The following is a 13,306-nucleotide window of genomic DNA, read 5'->3' as shown; positions in this document are numbered from 1 at the left end:
ATGGGACCTCAGATCCTCAAAAGGTTCGACAGCTGCACCATCGAGAGCATTCTGACTGCAACTGCTCGACAACCCTGGTGGGATAATAATGTTGATCTGAAGGTGCTACAGAGGATAATGCGTACGGCCCAGTAAATCACTGGGGCCGAGCTTCCTGCCATCCAGGACCTCTATACCAGGTGGTGTCAGAGGAAGGCCCTAAAAATTGTCAAAGACTCCAAGTCATAGACTGTTCTCTCTGCTACCGCACGGCAAGCGATACCAGAGCACCAAGTCTGGTACCAAAAGGCTCCTTAACAGCTTCCCGCTGAGCAGTTACTCAAATGGCTACCCGGACTATTTGCATTGATCCCATTATTTAATTATTATTAGTTATATTTTTTTGACACAGGCTCGATGTACACACACATATTCACATTCCTTCACACTCTTCACATACGCTGCTACTACTCTCTGTTTATTATCTATGCATAGCATCTTTGCCCCTACCTTCATGTACATATTATCTCAAATACCGGTATCCCCTGTATATCGCCTCGTTATTGTTACTTTATTGTGTTACTATTTTTCATTTATTTTATCTAGCTAATTTTTCTTACCTAAAAAACAAACAAATACTCTGCATTGTTGGTTATGGGTTTGTAAGTAAGCATTTCATGGTAAGGTCTAAACCTGTTGTATTCGCCGCACATTTTTTATTTTTTATTTGACACTATGAAACAACACCCACAGCTCTTCTTATGTAACAGCACAAGGTCGTAGAGGAGGGGTTGCTAGACAGAGGGAACATCATTGATGAACAAAAAGAGAGGCAGAAAGTGAGATTGAGAGAGAGAGGGGAAGACAGGGAGGGAGATGACTGCTGTTAAGGGGCTTTAGAGCAAAGATTGGGCTCACATTTGAGGACCTAAACAGTACAGAGCCAGAATGCAGTCTGGCTCTCAAAGTCAAATCCGGAAGGGTTTTTAAAAAGGAGAGGACAACAGGACAACCACCCTGATTTTTATGGCAAATATTGAGTGGTCCAGACTGTGTCCCATGACCTATAATTATTGTTATGTTCAGTGAACATCCCTCACCTTTTGTACAGTGTTAGTCTACTCTTCTGACATGCCTAATTAGAGCTGTAGTCAGTCAGTCTGGCGTTGTTGCTCAACACAAGGGTGGGAGTGACATCATCACCCTGTCCCAGTAAACACATCAGTAGTAACCTTGGCTGACTAGCTGTCTTAGGTAGGTAGGTTACACTATGAAAAAAATCCTGTTGTTTTAACGGTAACTTACTGGCAGCCAGTTACCTGTAAGTTACTGTAAAAAAAAAAACTTTACAGTAATCTGCTGTTAAACTAAAGTTTCTTTGGAATTTACAGTGACATAATATACCTTTATTATAGTAATGAACATGAAAACAATAATAATAATGTACATTAGGTTAGAGTAAATTCCAAAGAAACTTTGATTTAACTGTACATTACTGTAAACTTTACAGTAATGTGCTGTTAAACTAAATATCCTTTGAAATTATGGTAACATAGTGTACTTTAAGAAAAAAAGTAATTTACAGGTAACTGGCTGCCAGGAAGTTACCACAAAAACAACAGGATATTTTTTACAGTGCAACCTTTCTACCTAAGCCAGCTCGTCAGCCAGGATTACTACTGGCAGTTGATTGGTTCAAAGATCTTCTCATACTGATTTATCTCCTTTTGTTGTTATTGTTGTTGTTGTCTGACTCTGGAGCTGGAGCTTCCTTGGTTGTTTGTCAGTGCCAATGCCCAACAGCTTAGTTTGCTACGGGCCACACCAGATCAGTACACACATCGACTCAACTCAGCTCCACTCAACTGAGCTGGCAGTGGCTCAGTGTTTGCATTCCATAGGATAGGAGTCACACCGCATTCCGGTTACAACTTCACTGCGGTGCATAAAAATATCCTCTCCAGACCGCAGGGCAGGGGCCATGTGTTTTGAATTACCCCTTTGTTTCTCATTTACAGCATCTCTCCCTCATTTATCCCCCTCTCTCTCTTTCTTTCCCCATCCCCTCCTCTTCTCGCTCTCTCCTCCCCTCCTTTTTTGTTCTCCCTCTCCTTCACTCTCTTGCACTCTACTCTTCCTCCTCTTCTCGCCCTTCCCTTCTCTCACACACACCCTCTCCCTTCCTCCCTCCCTCCTTCCCCTCTCTCCCTCTTGCTCCACTCTCTCCCCCTCCTTTCATTGCCCCCCCCCACTCTCTCTCTCTTTCCCTCTGTCACCCTCTCCTTCCCTCCTCTTCTCCCACCCCTCTCTCTTTCACATCTCATGTTGTGATAGACCCGTTTAGTCACCATGAAAGCATTCCACTGTAGGAGCATTTGAGGATATGGTTTCCCCTGACAACCAAGCTGTCAATAGTGGGGGTAACATCACCACCCACCACTGGGGAATTTTCCATTGAAAAAGGGTAATGGGGTTATAGAATATATTATAGAATAGAGTATAGTAGAATATATTATAGTAGAATATAATTCAATCAAGTAGAATAGAAAATAATAAAATAGAACATAATATAATATAGTAGCAAATAATATAACTTCATATCAAACTTCAGGTGCATAACAGTCAAATAACCCTTCATTTGATAGAATAACAGTCAATGCATATGTAGAGAGACACTATTAGTTGGAAGGAGATCAGTATGGATACCCCACAACTTGAACCCAATGAGGGTTCAGCCCGCGGGCGCCAAATGAGTGTGACATTCACAATGGTCGCTTCCGCCTTTCTCTGCTGGAGGAAAACACCCGTACGGAGAAAGGATGGTATGAAATGAAACCGCGAGACAATTATTATTTCAAAGGGTATGTAATTGAGACTTTTCTGACTTTCTTGTCTGACTGCAATGCATAGGGAATCTGCGTAGGGAATATGGTAGACGTCCATGCATAAATTAATAAATATTTATTTGTAGCATTAATTAACCCGGTAATAATGACATATTATAATCATTCAATACAGTGTTGGCAGTTCATGTAACTGAACTGACATGCACAATACGGCATAGTCACTTAAATAACTTTACCTTTATGTACCTCAACTAACCGGTGCCCCCTGTATATAGTCTCGCTATTGTTATTTTACTGCTGCTCTTTAATTATTTGGTACTTTTATTTATTATTCTTATCCGTATTTTTGTAAACTGCATTGTTGGTTAGGGGCTCGTGAGTAAGCATTTCACTGTAAGGTCTACTACACATGTTGTATTCGGCGCATGTGACTAATACCGTTTGATTTGATTTGATTAAGAGGTTTATAAATGCAGCACTCTTGAGGTGAATATGTCTTGCTTATCCCAGTCTATCTCATCAACAGGTAAACATCTGACCACTGACTGACGATCACATGCAGCACATGGAAAAGCATCACAAATCGGATGGCTAAAGCACACCACGTCAACTGCTCTTTTATTTAAGCATTCTTGTTTATTCCCAAAGCAATAAACATCAATGAAACAATGCAATCACATTTATCAAGGTATTTTATGAACTGTGAATAAATATTATCTATATGGGATATCAATGTGAAACGATGTTGTATACAGAACAAAATGGATATTCCCTTTCGCTAAACCTGTAATAGAGGGAGTGAGTTGATCCAAGTCTCATATAAATATGTGTAAGCAGCACACATTTATTCAACGCTACAGTTTAGTCGCTTGATAATCAAGCCTCACTGACGGATACACACTGGTGTACCAATGTGGAAGGAATAGGGTTGGGTAATAATCAACAAATCTGACGAAATAAGGGAGGTTAATTGCATGTAATGCACTTATGGCGGGGCGTCTTCGTCGCGTGAGAGAAGGAAGACAAACATAGCATGCACCATGAGCCGATACTTTTTTCGTCTGGAATTCTGCGGGTTGTAAATGATTCATAGAGCAGGCTTATTTTTAAGCGGAGTAATTGCGCCCAGCTCGCACAGTTAGTCCGTGTGTTACTATAAGCTATGAGTGTGTGTGTAGTTTTCGGGTGAGCGCTTGCGTGTGAGTGAAAGCCGGTCACCAATCTGCAGAGGAGACGGAGAGGAGATTCCAGACGAGAGAAACAGTGAGCGTGAGCAGACTTCGTGAAAGAAAGTCAAATTAATTTGGCTTTAATTTTGGGGTTTTATCGAATATATCGTCCAGCCCTGCCAGTCCAACGGTTGGTCAAGGGAATCAACTGTTGCTGCGGCTGAATGGTTTTTAAAGGGACATTAGGCTAATCACAATTTACCAAATCCGTGTTGCTGACTCTGAATCTGGACATGGGTTTGAGAATGCATTTTTAACCATCACCTGGACCTGGTTTATTTATCGTGCTGCGCGCACCCGGCGGCCGGATGCATGTTGTTCATGGTCTGTTCTGATACTGCATAGAGAATACATGCTCTTCCAGAATGATCCTACTCCACGCCTCTCCTGGCTTTTTGATATTGGTTTATCATATTTTTCTATCAGTCAGTAGCAGTTGCTTGTAGGCAAGTAGACACATTTGGGCTATTTGAACAATTCCAAAGGCAGTTGGAGGATAATAGTGGATTTTTTGTTTCTTTGTGACCTTGCCTTTTCGGCGTTAATCCAAGAGGATAGATGCTAATGATGGAGAATAACGGCATGGACGCGCATCAGGTTGGAATCAATCCTGAATACGAGCCGGAGAGCCGGCCGCGGTCATGCACTTGGCCGCTGCCGAAGTGTCCGGAGGATTTCCCTCGGGGAGTGGATGAAGCAAATCGAGGTCTGCCCCTGGCATCTGTCAAACTGGAGCAGCTTCAGTACAACGTGTCGGCATGCCGCGGTGGAGCAGCCGAGGGAAGAGGTGGCGCACCCGCGGAGCTCAAACATCCAGCCGGCGCCCCGGTCCCCATCGCAGCCGGCGCTCCTACATGCATGTCTGGGGCTGCCCTCGACGTGGCCGGCCAGCTGCGCAAAGCCAAGTCATCCCGGAGGAACGCGTGGGGAAACCAGTCGTACGCGGACCTCATCACGCGTGCCATTGAGAGTGCCCCTGAGAAGAGACTCACTCTGTCGCAGGTTTACGATTGGATGGTGCGCTTTGTCCCTTATTTCAAGGATAAAGGCGACAGCAATAGTTCAGCTGGATGGAAGGTACAGTAACATAGCCTACTTGAAATTCCTAATAATTAGCCTCTATATGATGATGGTGTGTGTTGATAGGGGGTAGCCTATATGTCAGTCTTTCCATAAAATCAATTTTAGATCTTGATCACTTAATTTGGGTTGTGCATCTTAACCACACATGGTTGTTCAGTCTTCAGCCATAAAAATGGACAGCTCTCAACTGATGGTTAAAGCAAATGACTTGTTCCAGGTTAACGATGTATGGTTTTCGCATTTCCCCACATTCTCCATGCTACTCTCCAGTCAGTCAGTTTGTAGAAAGGGGCGGTGAGATGGGACAGGGAGGCGGAGAGAGGTTACTGGGTTCATCCTATTTTACAGTCTATAGGCTATGCATAGCAAAGCAGAACAGATCAGTACCAACATAAACGCTTTGTTTGTGCTATGGTGGAAAATACTGTTTGCGCACTTCACTGTGACGTGTCCACGTCATGATTTTATTATAAAGAGATTATCTGACTGTAGAAGTGACTGCGTGACGCCATGTTCCGTTCGAACTCAACGTTGTTTCATCTCTGGCTCCCAAGCCATATGTAGAGGAGAGGAATAACGAGTCACGCTGGGCACAGAAAGTCAGGAGTGTGTCCGGGTCAATTCTGTTCCTTGTGTTCACGCACGAGCCACTCCGCTTGGCTAGACTTTGTTAACCCTCAACGAACAAGAGCTATACCCGTCCACTTCTATTCATTGCGCGCATGGTAAAATTAGGCAAGTGCTATGCAATTTGATAATACTCCACAAAATAGGAAAATAGAGATGATCCTTTAAATTAAAATCTAGACGAGAGTATGTGTAATCTACTTTAGTTTACCGCACATTTTGTGGGGGGATTATATTGGCAAAATTATTGTGGACTGGATTATTTATTCGATAGGCCTATTTGTTCAAGTCATATAGGCCTAGTTCCGACCTCTCCAAGCCCTAATATAGATTTGAATATTTGATTAATCCCTCAATAAGGGACTATCAAAACGATCAATTCTACACAGATTGCACTCATCTATTTTATCAGGGCTTTAGGTCATGTAGTTTAGCTTTGGTTTTCTTTAGGGTGTGTTTTGAGTCAACCACCTGGTGTAATACACCCCTCCTCTTCCTAACTATCACTTTGTTCTGGTTTTCTGGGAATCAAACACACACACAGTATTGTACAACTAACCTTGTGGTACACAATTCAGTCCCTTTCAAAATCCTATTTTACATAATCTCTAGTCTTTTTATTTATTTAACTAGGCAAGACAATTAAGAACAAATTCTTATTTACAATGACAGCCTACCAGGGAACTGTGGGTTAACTACCTTGTTCAGAACAACAGATTTTTACGGATTTCTTGTCAGCTCAGGGATTCAACCCAACAACCTTTTGGTTACTGGCCAGCGCTTTAACCACTAGGCTACCTGCCACCTCAACCTTAACCCTAACATTAACCTGAAAACCTAACCCTAAAACTAACCCAAAGCCTAACCCTAAAACTAACCCAAAATCTAATTCTAACCCTAACAAATAATTAAAGAGCAGCAGTAAAATAACAATAGCGAGGCTATATACAGGGGGTACGGATACAGAGTCAGTGCTTAGGGGCACTGGTTGGTCGAGGTAATTGAGGTCATATGTACATGTAGGTAGAGTTCTTAAAGTGATTAGATAATAAACAGAGAGTAGTAGCAGCGTAAAAGAGGGGTAGTGGGGAGGGCAATGCAAATAGTCTGGGTAGCCATTTGATTAGATATTCAGGAGTCTTATTGCCTTGGGGTAGAAGCTATTTAGAAGCCACTTGGACCTAGACTTGACGCTCCGGTACCGCTTACCGTGCGGTAACAGTGAGGACAGTCTATGACTAGGGTGTCTGGAGTCTTTGAGAATTTTTAGGGCCTTCTTCTGACACCCCCTGGTATAGAGGTTCTGGATGGAAGGAAACTCGGCCCTAGTGATGTACTGGGCCGTACCCACAACCCTTTGTAGTGCCTTGCGGTCGGAGTCTGAGCAGTTGCCATACCAGGCAGTGATGCAACCAACCACCATGCTCTCGATGGTGCAGCTGTATACCTTTTGAGGATCTTAGGACCCATGCCAAATCTTTTCAGTCTCCTGAGGAGCAATAGGTTTTGTCGTGCTCTCTTCACGACTGTCTTTTTGTGACTGGACCATGTTAGTTTCTTGGTGATGTGGAAACCAAGGACCTTGAAACTCTCAACCTGCTCCACTACAGCCATGTCGATGAGAATGGGGGCGTGCTTGTTCCACCTTTTCCTGTAGTCCACAATCATCACCTTTATCTTGATCACGTTGAGGGAGAGGTTGTTGTCCTGTTACCTACCCTTACCACCTGGGGGGCGGCCCAACAAGAAGTCCAGAATCCAGTTGCAGAAGGAGGTGTTTAGTTCCAGGGTCATTAGTTTAGTGATGAGCTTTGAGGGCACTATGGATTCGAACACTGAGCTGTAGTCAATGAATAGCATTCTCACATAGGTATTGCTTTTGTCCAGATGGGAAATGGCAGTGTGGAGTGTAATAGAGATTGCATCATCTGTTGTAGTGGTATCCAAATTGGAGTGGGTTTAGGGTTTTTGGGATGATGGTGTTGATGTGAGCCATGAACGGCCTTTCAAAGCACTTCATGGCTACAGACATGAGTTCTTAGTGTTCTTGGGCACAGGGACTAGGGTGGTCTGCTTGAAACACGTTGGTATTACAGACTCAGACAGGGAGAGGTTGAAAATGTCAATGAAGACACTTGCCAGTTGGTCAGCGAATGCTCGGAGTACACGTCCTGCTAATCCATCTGGCCCTGCGGCCTTGTGAATGACCTGTTTAAAGGTCTTACTCACATCGGCTATGGGGAGCCTGATCACACAGTCGTCCGGAACAGCTGATGCTCTCATGCATGTTTCAGTGTTACTTGCCTCGAAGCAAGCATAGTTTAGCTCGTCTGGCAGGTTTGTGTCAATGGGCAGCTCTCAGCTGTGTTTCACTTTGTAGTCTGTAATAGTTTGCAAGCCCTGCCACATCCAAAGAGCGTCGGAGCCGGTGTAGTACGATTCAATCATAGTCCTGTATTGACGCTTTGCCTGTTTGATGGTTCATCGGACGGCAAAGCGGGATTTCTTATAAGCTTCCAGGTTAGAGTCCCGCTCCTTGAAAGCGGCAGCTCTACCCTTTAGCTCAGTGCGGATGTTGCCTGTAATCCATGGTTTCTGGTTGGGGTATGTACGTACAGTCACTGTGGGGACGACGTCATCAATGCACTTATTGATGAAGCCAGTGACTGATATGGTGTCCTCCTCAATGCCATCTGAAGAATCCCGGAACAAACTCCAGTCTGTGCTAGCAAAACCGTCCTGTAGTTTAGCATCTGCTTCATCTGACCACTTTTTTATTGATCAAGTTACTTGTGCTTCCTGCTTTAGTTATTGCTTGTAAGCAGGAATCAGTAGGATAGAATTATGGTCAGATTTGCCAAATTAAGGGCGAGGGAGAACTTTGTATGCGTGTATGTGGAGTAAAGGTGGTCTAGAGTTCACTCTGCTTGCACATTTAACATGCCGTTAGAAATGAGGTAAAATGGATTTAAGTTCCCTGCATTAAAGTCCCCGGCCACCAGGAGCGCCGCCTCTGGATGAGCTTTTTCCTGTTTGGTTATGGCCTTAAACAGCTCTTTGAGTGCGTTCTTCGTGCCACCATCGGTTTGTGGTGGTAAATAGACAGCTACGAAGAATATAGATGTAAACTCTCTTGGTCGATATTGTGGTCTACAGCTTATCATGAGATCCTCTACCTCAGGCTAGCAAAACCTCAAGATTCCTTAGATATCGTGCACCAGCTGTTGTTTTTCAAATATACATAGACCCTCACCCCTTGTCTTACCAGAGGCTGCTGTTCTATCCTGCCGGTACAGTGTGCAACCTGCCAGCTGTCTGTTAATCATGTCATCGTTCAGCAACGACTGGGTGAAACATAAGATATTACAATTTTTAATGTCCTGTTGGTAGGATATATGTGCTTGTAGTTCATCCACTTTATTATCCTGCGATTGTACGTTGGCCAATAGTACCGATGGCAAAGGCAGATTTGCCATTCATCTCCGGATCCTTACAAGGTACCCTGATCTCCTTCATGCGATAACTCAGTCTTTTCTCCTGCGAATGACGGGGATGATGGCCTCGTCGGGTGTCTGAAGTAAATCCCTCTCGTAGAAACTCATCAAAGAAAAATGATTAGTCCAGTTTCAGGTGAGTAATCGCTGTTCTAATGTCCAGAAGCTCTTTTCAGTGATAAAAGACGGTAGCAGCAATATTTGATTTGATGTACAAAGTAAGTTACTAACAATGCAAAAAACCAAACAAAATAGCACGGTTGGTTAAGAGACCATAAAACGGCAGCCATCCCCTCCGGCGCCGTTACACACACACACACACACACACACACACACACACACACACACACACACACACACACACACACACACACACACACACACACACACACACACACACACACACACACACACACACACACACACACACACACACACAGACACGCACAGACACGCACGTTTTCTCATCCCGCCTTCCCTGGCATCTCTCTCATTCAATATACGACAATCATAACATTCTGAGAAAGACAGCGGTATTAAGAGAAATAATTAATATAAATGAAATCACCATTTAATTTAGGTGTAAGTAAGTTCAGTGGATAGGAGTACTCCTATTGTTAGGGTTAGGTTTTAAATAGGATTTAAAATAGGCTTAATTCTCCAGGCCCTGTGAGTCTGTGTGTGTATGTGTACGTGTGTGTGCTGCCCAGGGATGCATAGCTGTATGCCAGCTCAGATTCCTCCGCAGGGCTTTGTGTGTAACAAGGGCTTTGATTGGCTGGTTTGGCATTGATCTGATAGGCTGGGAGGGCAAAAACAACTTGATTCAATCTTAATAACAGTTTTAAAAACAGGCATGCACATGATGGGCTGTAACAGTTGGCAATGGGTTTAATACGATTTTAAGCACATAAAAACGCACACTCGCACAGAAATAAACACACATTCAGATGTGAAAAAAACACACACACACACACACACACACACACACACACACACACACACACACACACACACACTGTACATTAAACATTATCATCCACATCACTAAGTTGTTGATGAGATGAATAAGAGAAGAAACGTAGATGGATGGGGGGGATGATCAAATCAGATACAGTGGTAGCTGCTGGTTATTAAAAACAGTCTGTAATAACGGTTGTGAAATGGGTCGTTCCGCTATTTCGGTGCCTTTTGAGAAGTGTAACTTGGTCCCCCCAAAAATTTGATTTCACCAAATTTGTACTTTATGTCATAAAGAGCATATGATCAACTTTAGAAAAAAAAAGTTGAGAGGTTAAATAAAATAAAAGACTATAGTACGTGCCTATTAAGTACCAAATAATGTAACAAGGTTGACCGTAACAGGGTTGACAATTTCATCTTAAATCAACCTTAAACCAGCCCCTAGCAGAGCAGAATGGAGAAGAACCCATACGGAAAAGTAACATGGCCTTATATATCATATTTAAACATGACATACATTTTAAAATATCTGATCACATATTTTCTATAGCTTATATAAACCTCACACCCCCATAACATAAATAATAATATGGATATGTATTTTCATTGTGCAAAATACATATACATTTTTTGCTTTGAAAAGAGAGGCAGAGTATTGGTGGTTACCCACTGGGCACACACTGGTTGAATCAACGTTGTTTCCACGTCATTTCAATGAATTGTTGTCTGTGCCCAGTGGGTAGCTAGCTTGGGAGATGGTGAAACCTACGGTACAGGCTTAAGCCTGATTCACACAATAGGGCCTAACCGAGCTGTACTGGCCTGGTTTTACAGACACCATAGCTGCTGGAACCATGTTGAAAAAAGGACTATGTGAAAAGAAAATATCAGAGCCAGCGTAGTACAGTTTGCTTTGGCCCTGTAGTGTGGATCTAATGGGTTGAGCAAGCCCTGGAGTGTGGATCTATTGGGTTGAGCAGGCCCTGTAGTGTGGATCTAATGGGTTGAGCAGGCCCTGTAGTGTGGATCTAATGGGTTGAGCAGGCCCTGTACTGTGGATCTAATGGGTTGAGCAGGCCCTGTAGTGTGGATCTAATGGGTTGAGCAGGCCCTGTAGTGTGGATCTAATGGGTTGAGCAGGCCCTGTAGTGTGGATCTAATGGGTTGAGCAGGCCCTGTAGTGTGGATCTAATGCTTTGAGCAGGGCCTGATCAACTCATTAGATCCACACTGCATTAGATCCATTAGATCCACATGGGTTGAGCAGGCCCTGTAGTGTGGATCTAATGGGTTGAGCAGGCCCTGTAGTGTGGATCTAATGGGTTGAGCAAGCCCTGTAGTGTGGATCTAATGGGTTGAGCAGGCCCTGTAGTGTGGATCTAAGGGGTTGAGCAGGCCCTGTACTGTGGATCTAATGGGTTGAGCAGGCCCTGTAGTGTGGATCTAATGGGTTGAGCAGGCCCTGTAGTGTGGATCTAATGGGTTGAGCAGACCCTGTAGTGTGGATCTAATGGGTTGAGCAGGCCCTGTAGTGTGGATCTAATGCTTTGAGCAGGGCCTGATCAACTCATTAGATCCACACTGCATTAGATCCATTAGATCCACATGGGTTGAGCAGGCCCTGTAGTGTGGATCTAATGGGTTGAGCAGGCCCTGTAGTGTGGATCTAATGGGTTGAGCAAGCCCTGTAGTGTGGATCTAATGGGTTGAGCAGGCCCTGTAGTGTGGATCTAAGGGGTTGAGCAGGGCCTGATCAACTCTTTAGATCCACACTACAGGGCCTGCTCAACCCATTAGATCCACACTACATTAGATCCATTAAATCCACACGGGTTGAGCAGGCCCTGTAGTGTGGATCTAATGGATTGAGCAGGCCCTGTAGTGTGGATCTAATGGGTTGAGCAGGCCCTGTAGTGTGGATCTAACGGGTTGAGCAGGCCCTATAGTGTGGATCTAAGGGGTTGAGCAGGCCCTGTAGTGTGAATGATGCCTTAGAGAGGTTCCCTGTGCTGTGCCAGCCAGGCTGGTTGGCGTGGGTTCAACAGAAAGCTCTCTGCATCACTTCCATGTTATTGTTATTATCACAGACACAGCAGAAGGAGAGAGAGCTCTCGAGTTGGCGGGCTTGGCACAGAGTCCACCACGGGGGACAGAGGGATGAATGGAGGGATGGAGGAAGGAGGAGTGGGGGGTTCTTGTCTGAGAACGGGACTCTAGAGATCCATCCTATAGTAAAGCATCACCTCATAAGTATTTTGAATGGAGGGAAATGGATGGAGAAGAAAAAGAGGAGGGAAGACAAGTGTTGGAAGGTATACACATATTTAACATATGTTATTGGTTACATACACATATTTAACATATGTTATTGGTTACATACACATATTTAACATATGTTATTGGTTACATACACATATTTAACATATGTTATTGGTTACATACACATATTTAACATATGTTATTGGTTACATACACATATTTAACATATGTTATTGGTTACATACACATATTTAACATATGTTATTGGTTACATACACATATTTAACATATGTTATTGGTTACATAAACATATTTAACATATGTTATTGGTTACATACACATATTTAACATATGTTATTGGTTACATACACATATTTAACATATGTTATTGGTTACATACACATATTTAACATATGTTATTGGTTACATACACATACTTAACATATGTTATTGGTTACATACACATATTTAACATATATTTTTGGTTACATACACATATTTAACATATATTTTTGGTTACATACACATATTTAACATATGTTTTTGGTTACATACACATATTTAACATATGTTATTGGTTACATACACATATTTAACATATATTTTTAGTTAAATACACATATTTAACATATGTTATTGGTTACATACACATATTTAACATATGTTATTGGTTACATACACATATTTAACATATGTTATTGGTTACATACACATATTTAACATATGTTATTGGTTACATACACATATTTAACATTTAACATATTTAAACCTGTTTCAGTCTTCCAGAGATTTGAGACTGGGATGGAGGTTCACCTTCCAGCAGGAC

The 13,306-nt window shown here is 42.9% G+C and overlaps 1 protein-coding gene across 1 annotated transcript in view; it reads left to right on the top strand.

Moving 5' to 3' along the window:
• Positions 1 to 3,616: 3,616 nt before the first annotated feature.
• The window catches only part of LOC118399487 (forkhead box protein O6), a 61,194-nt gene continuing 51,504 nt past the window's right edge, over positions 3,617 to 13,306 (top strand). The window contains 1 exon segment of the mRNA XM_035795606.2: positions 3,617 to 5,131. Within this exon segment, the coding sequence (XP_035651499.2) occupies positions 4,613 to 5,131 (519 nt within the window). The 5' untranslated portion in view covers positions 3,617 to 4,612.

This window comes from Oncorhynchus keta, chromosome 20 (genome assembly GCF_023373465.1).
Source record: "Oncorhynchus keta strain PuntledgeMale-10-30-2019 chromosome 20, Oket_V2, whole genome shotgun sequence".
Lineage (NCBI taxonomy): Eukaryota > Metazoa > Chordata > Actinopteri > Salmoniformes > Salmonidae > Oncorhynchus > Oncorhynchus keta.
This window is presented reverse-complemented; position numbering and strand designations above follow the sequence as displayed.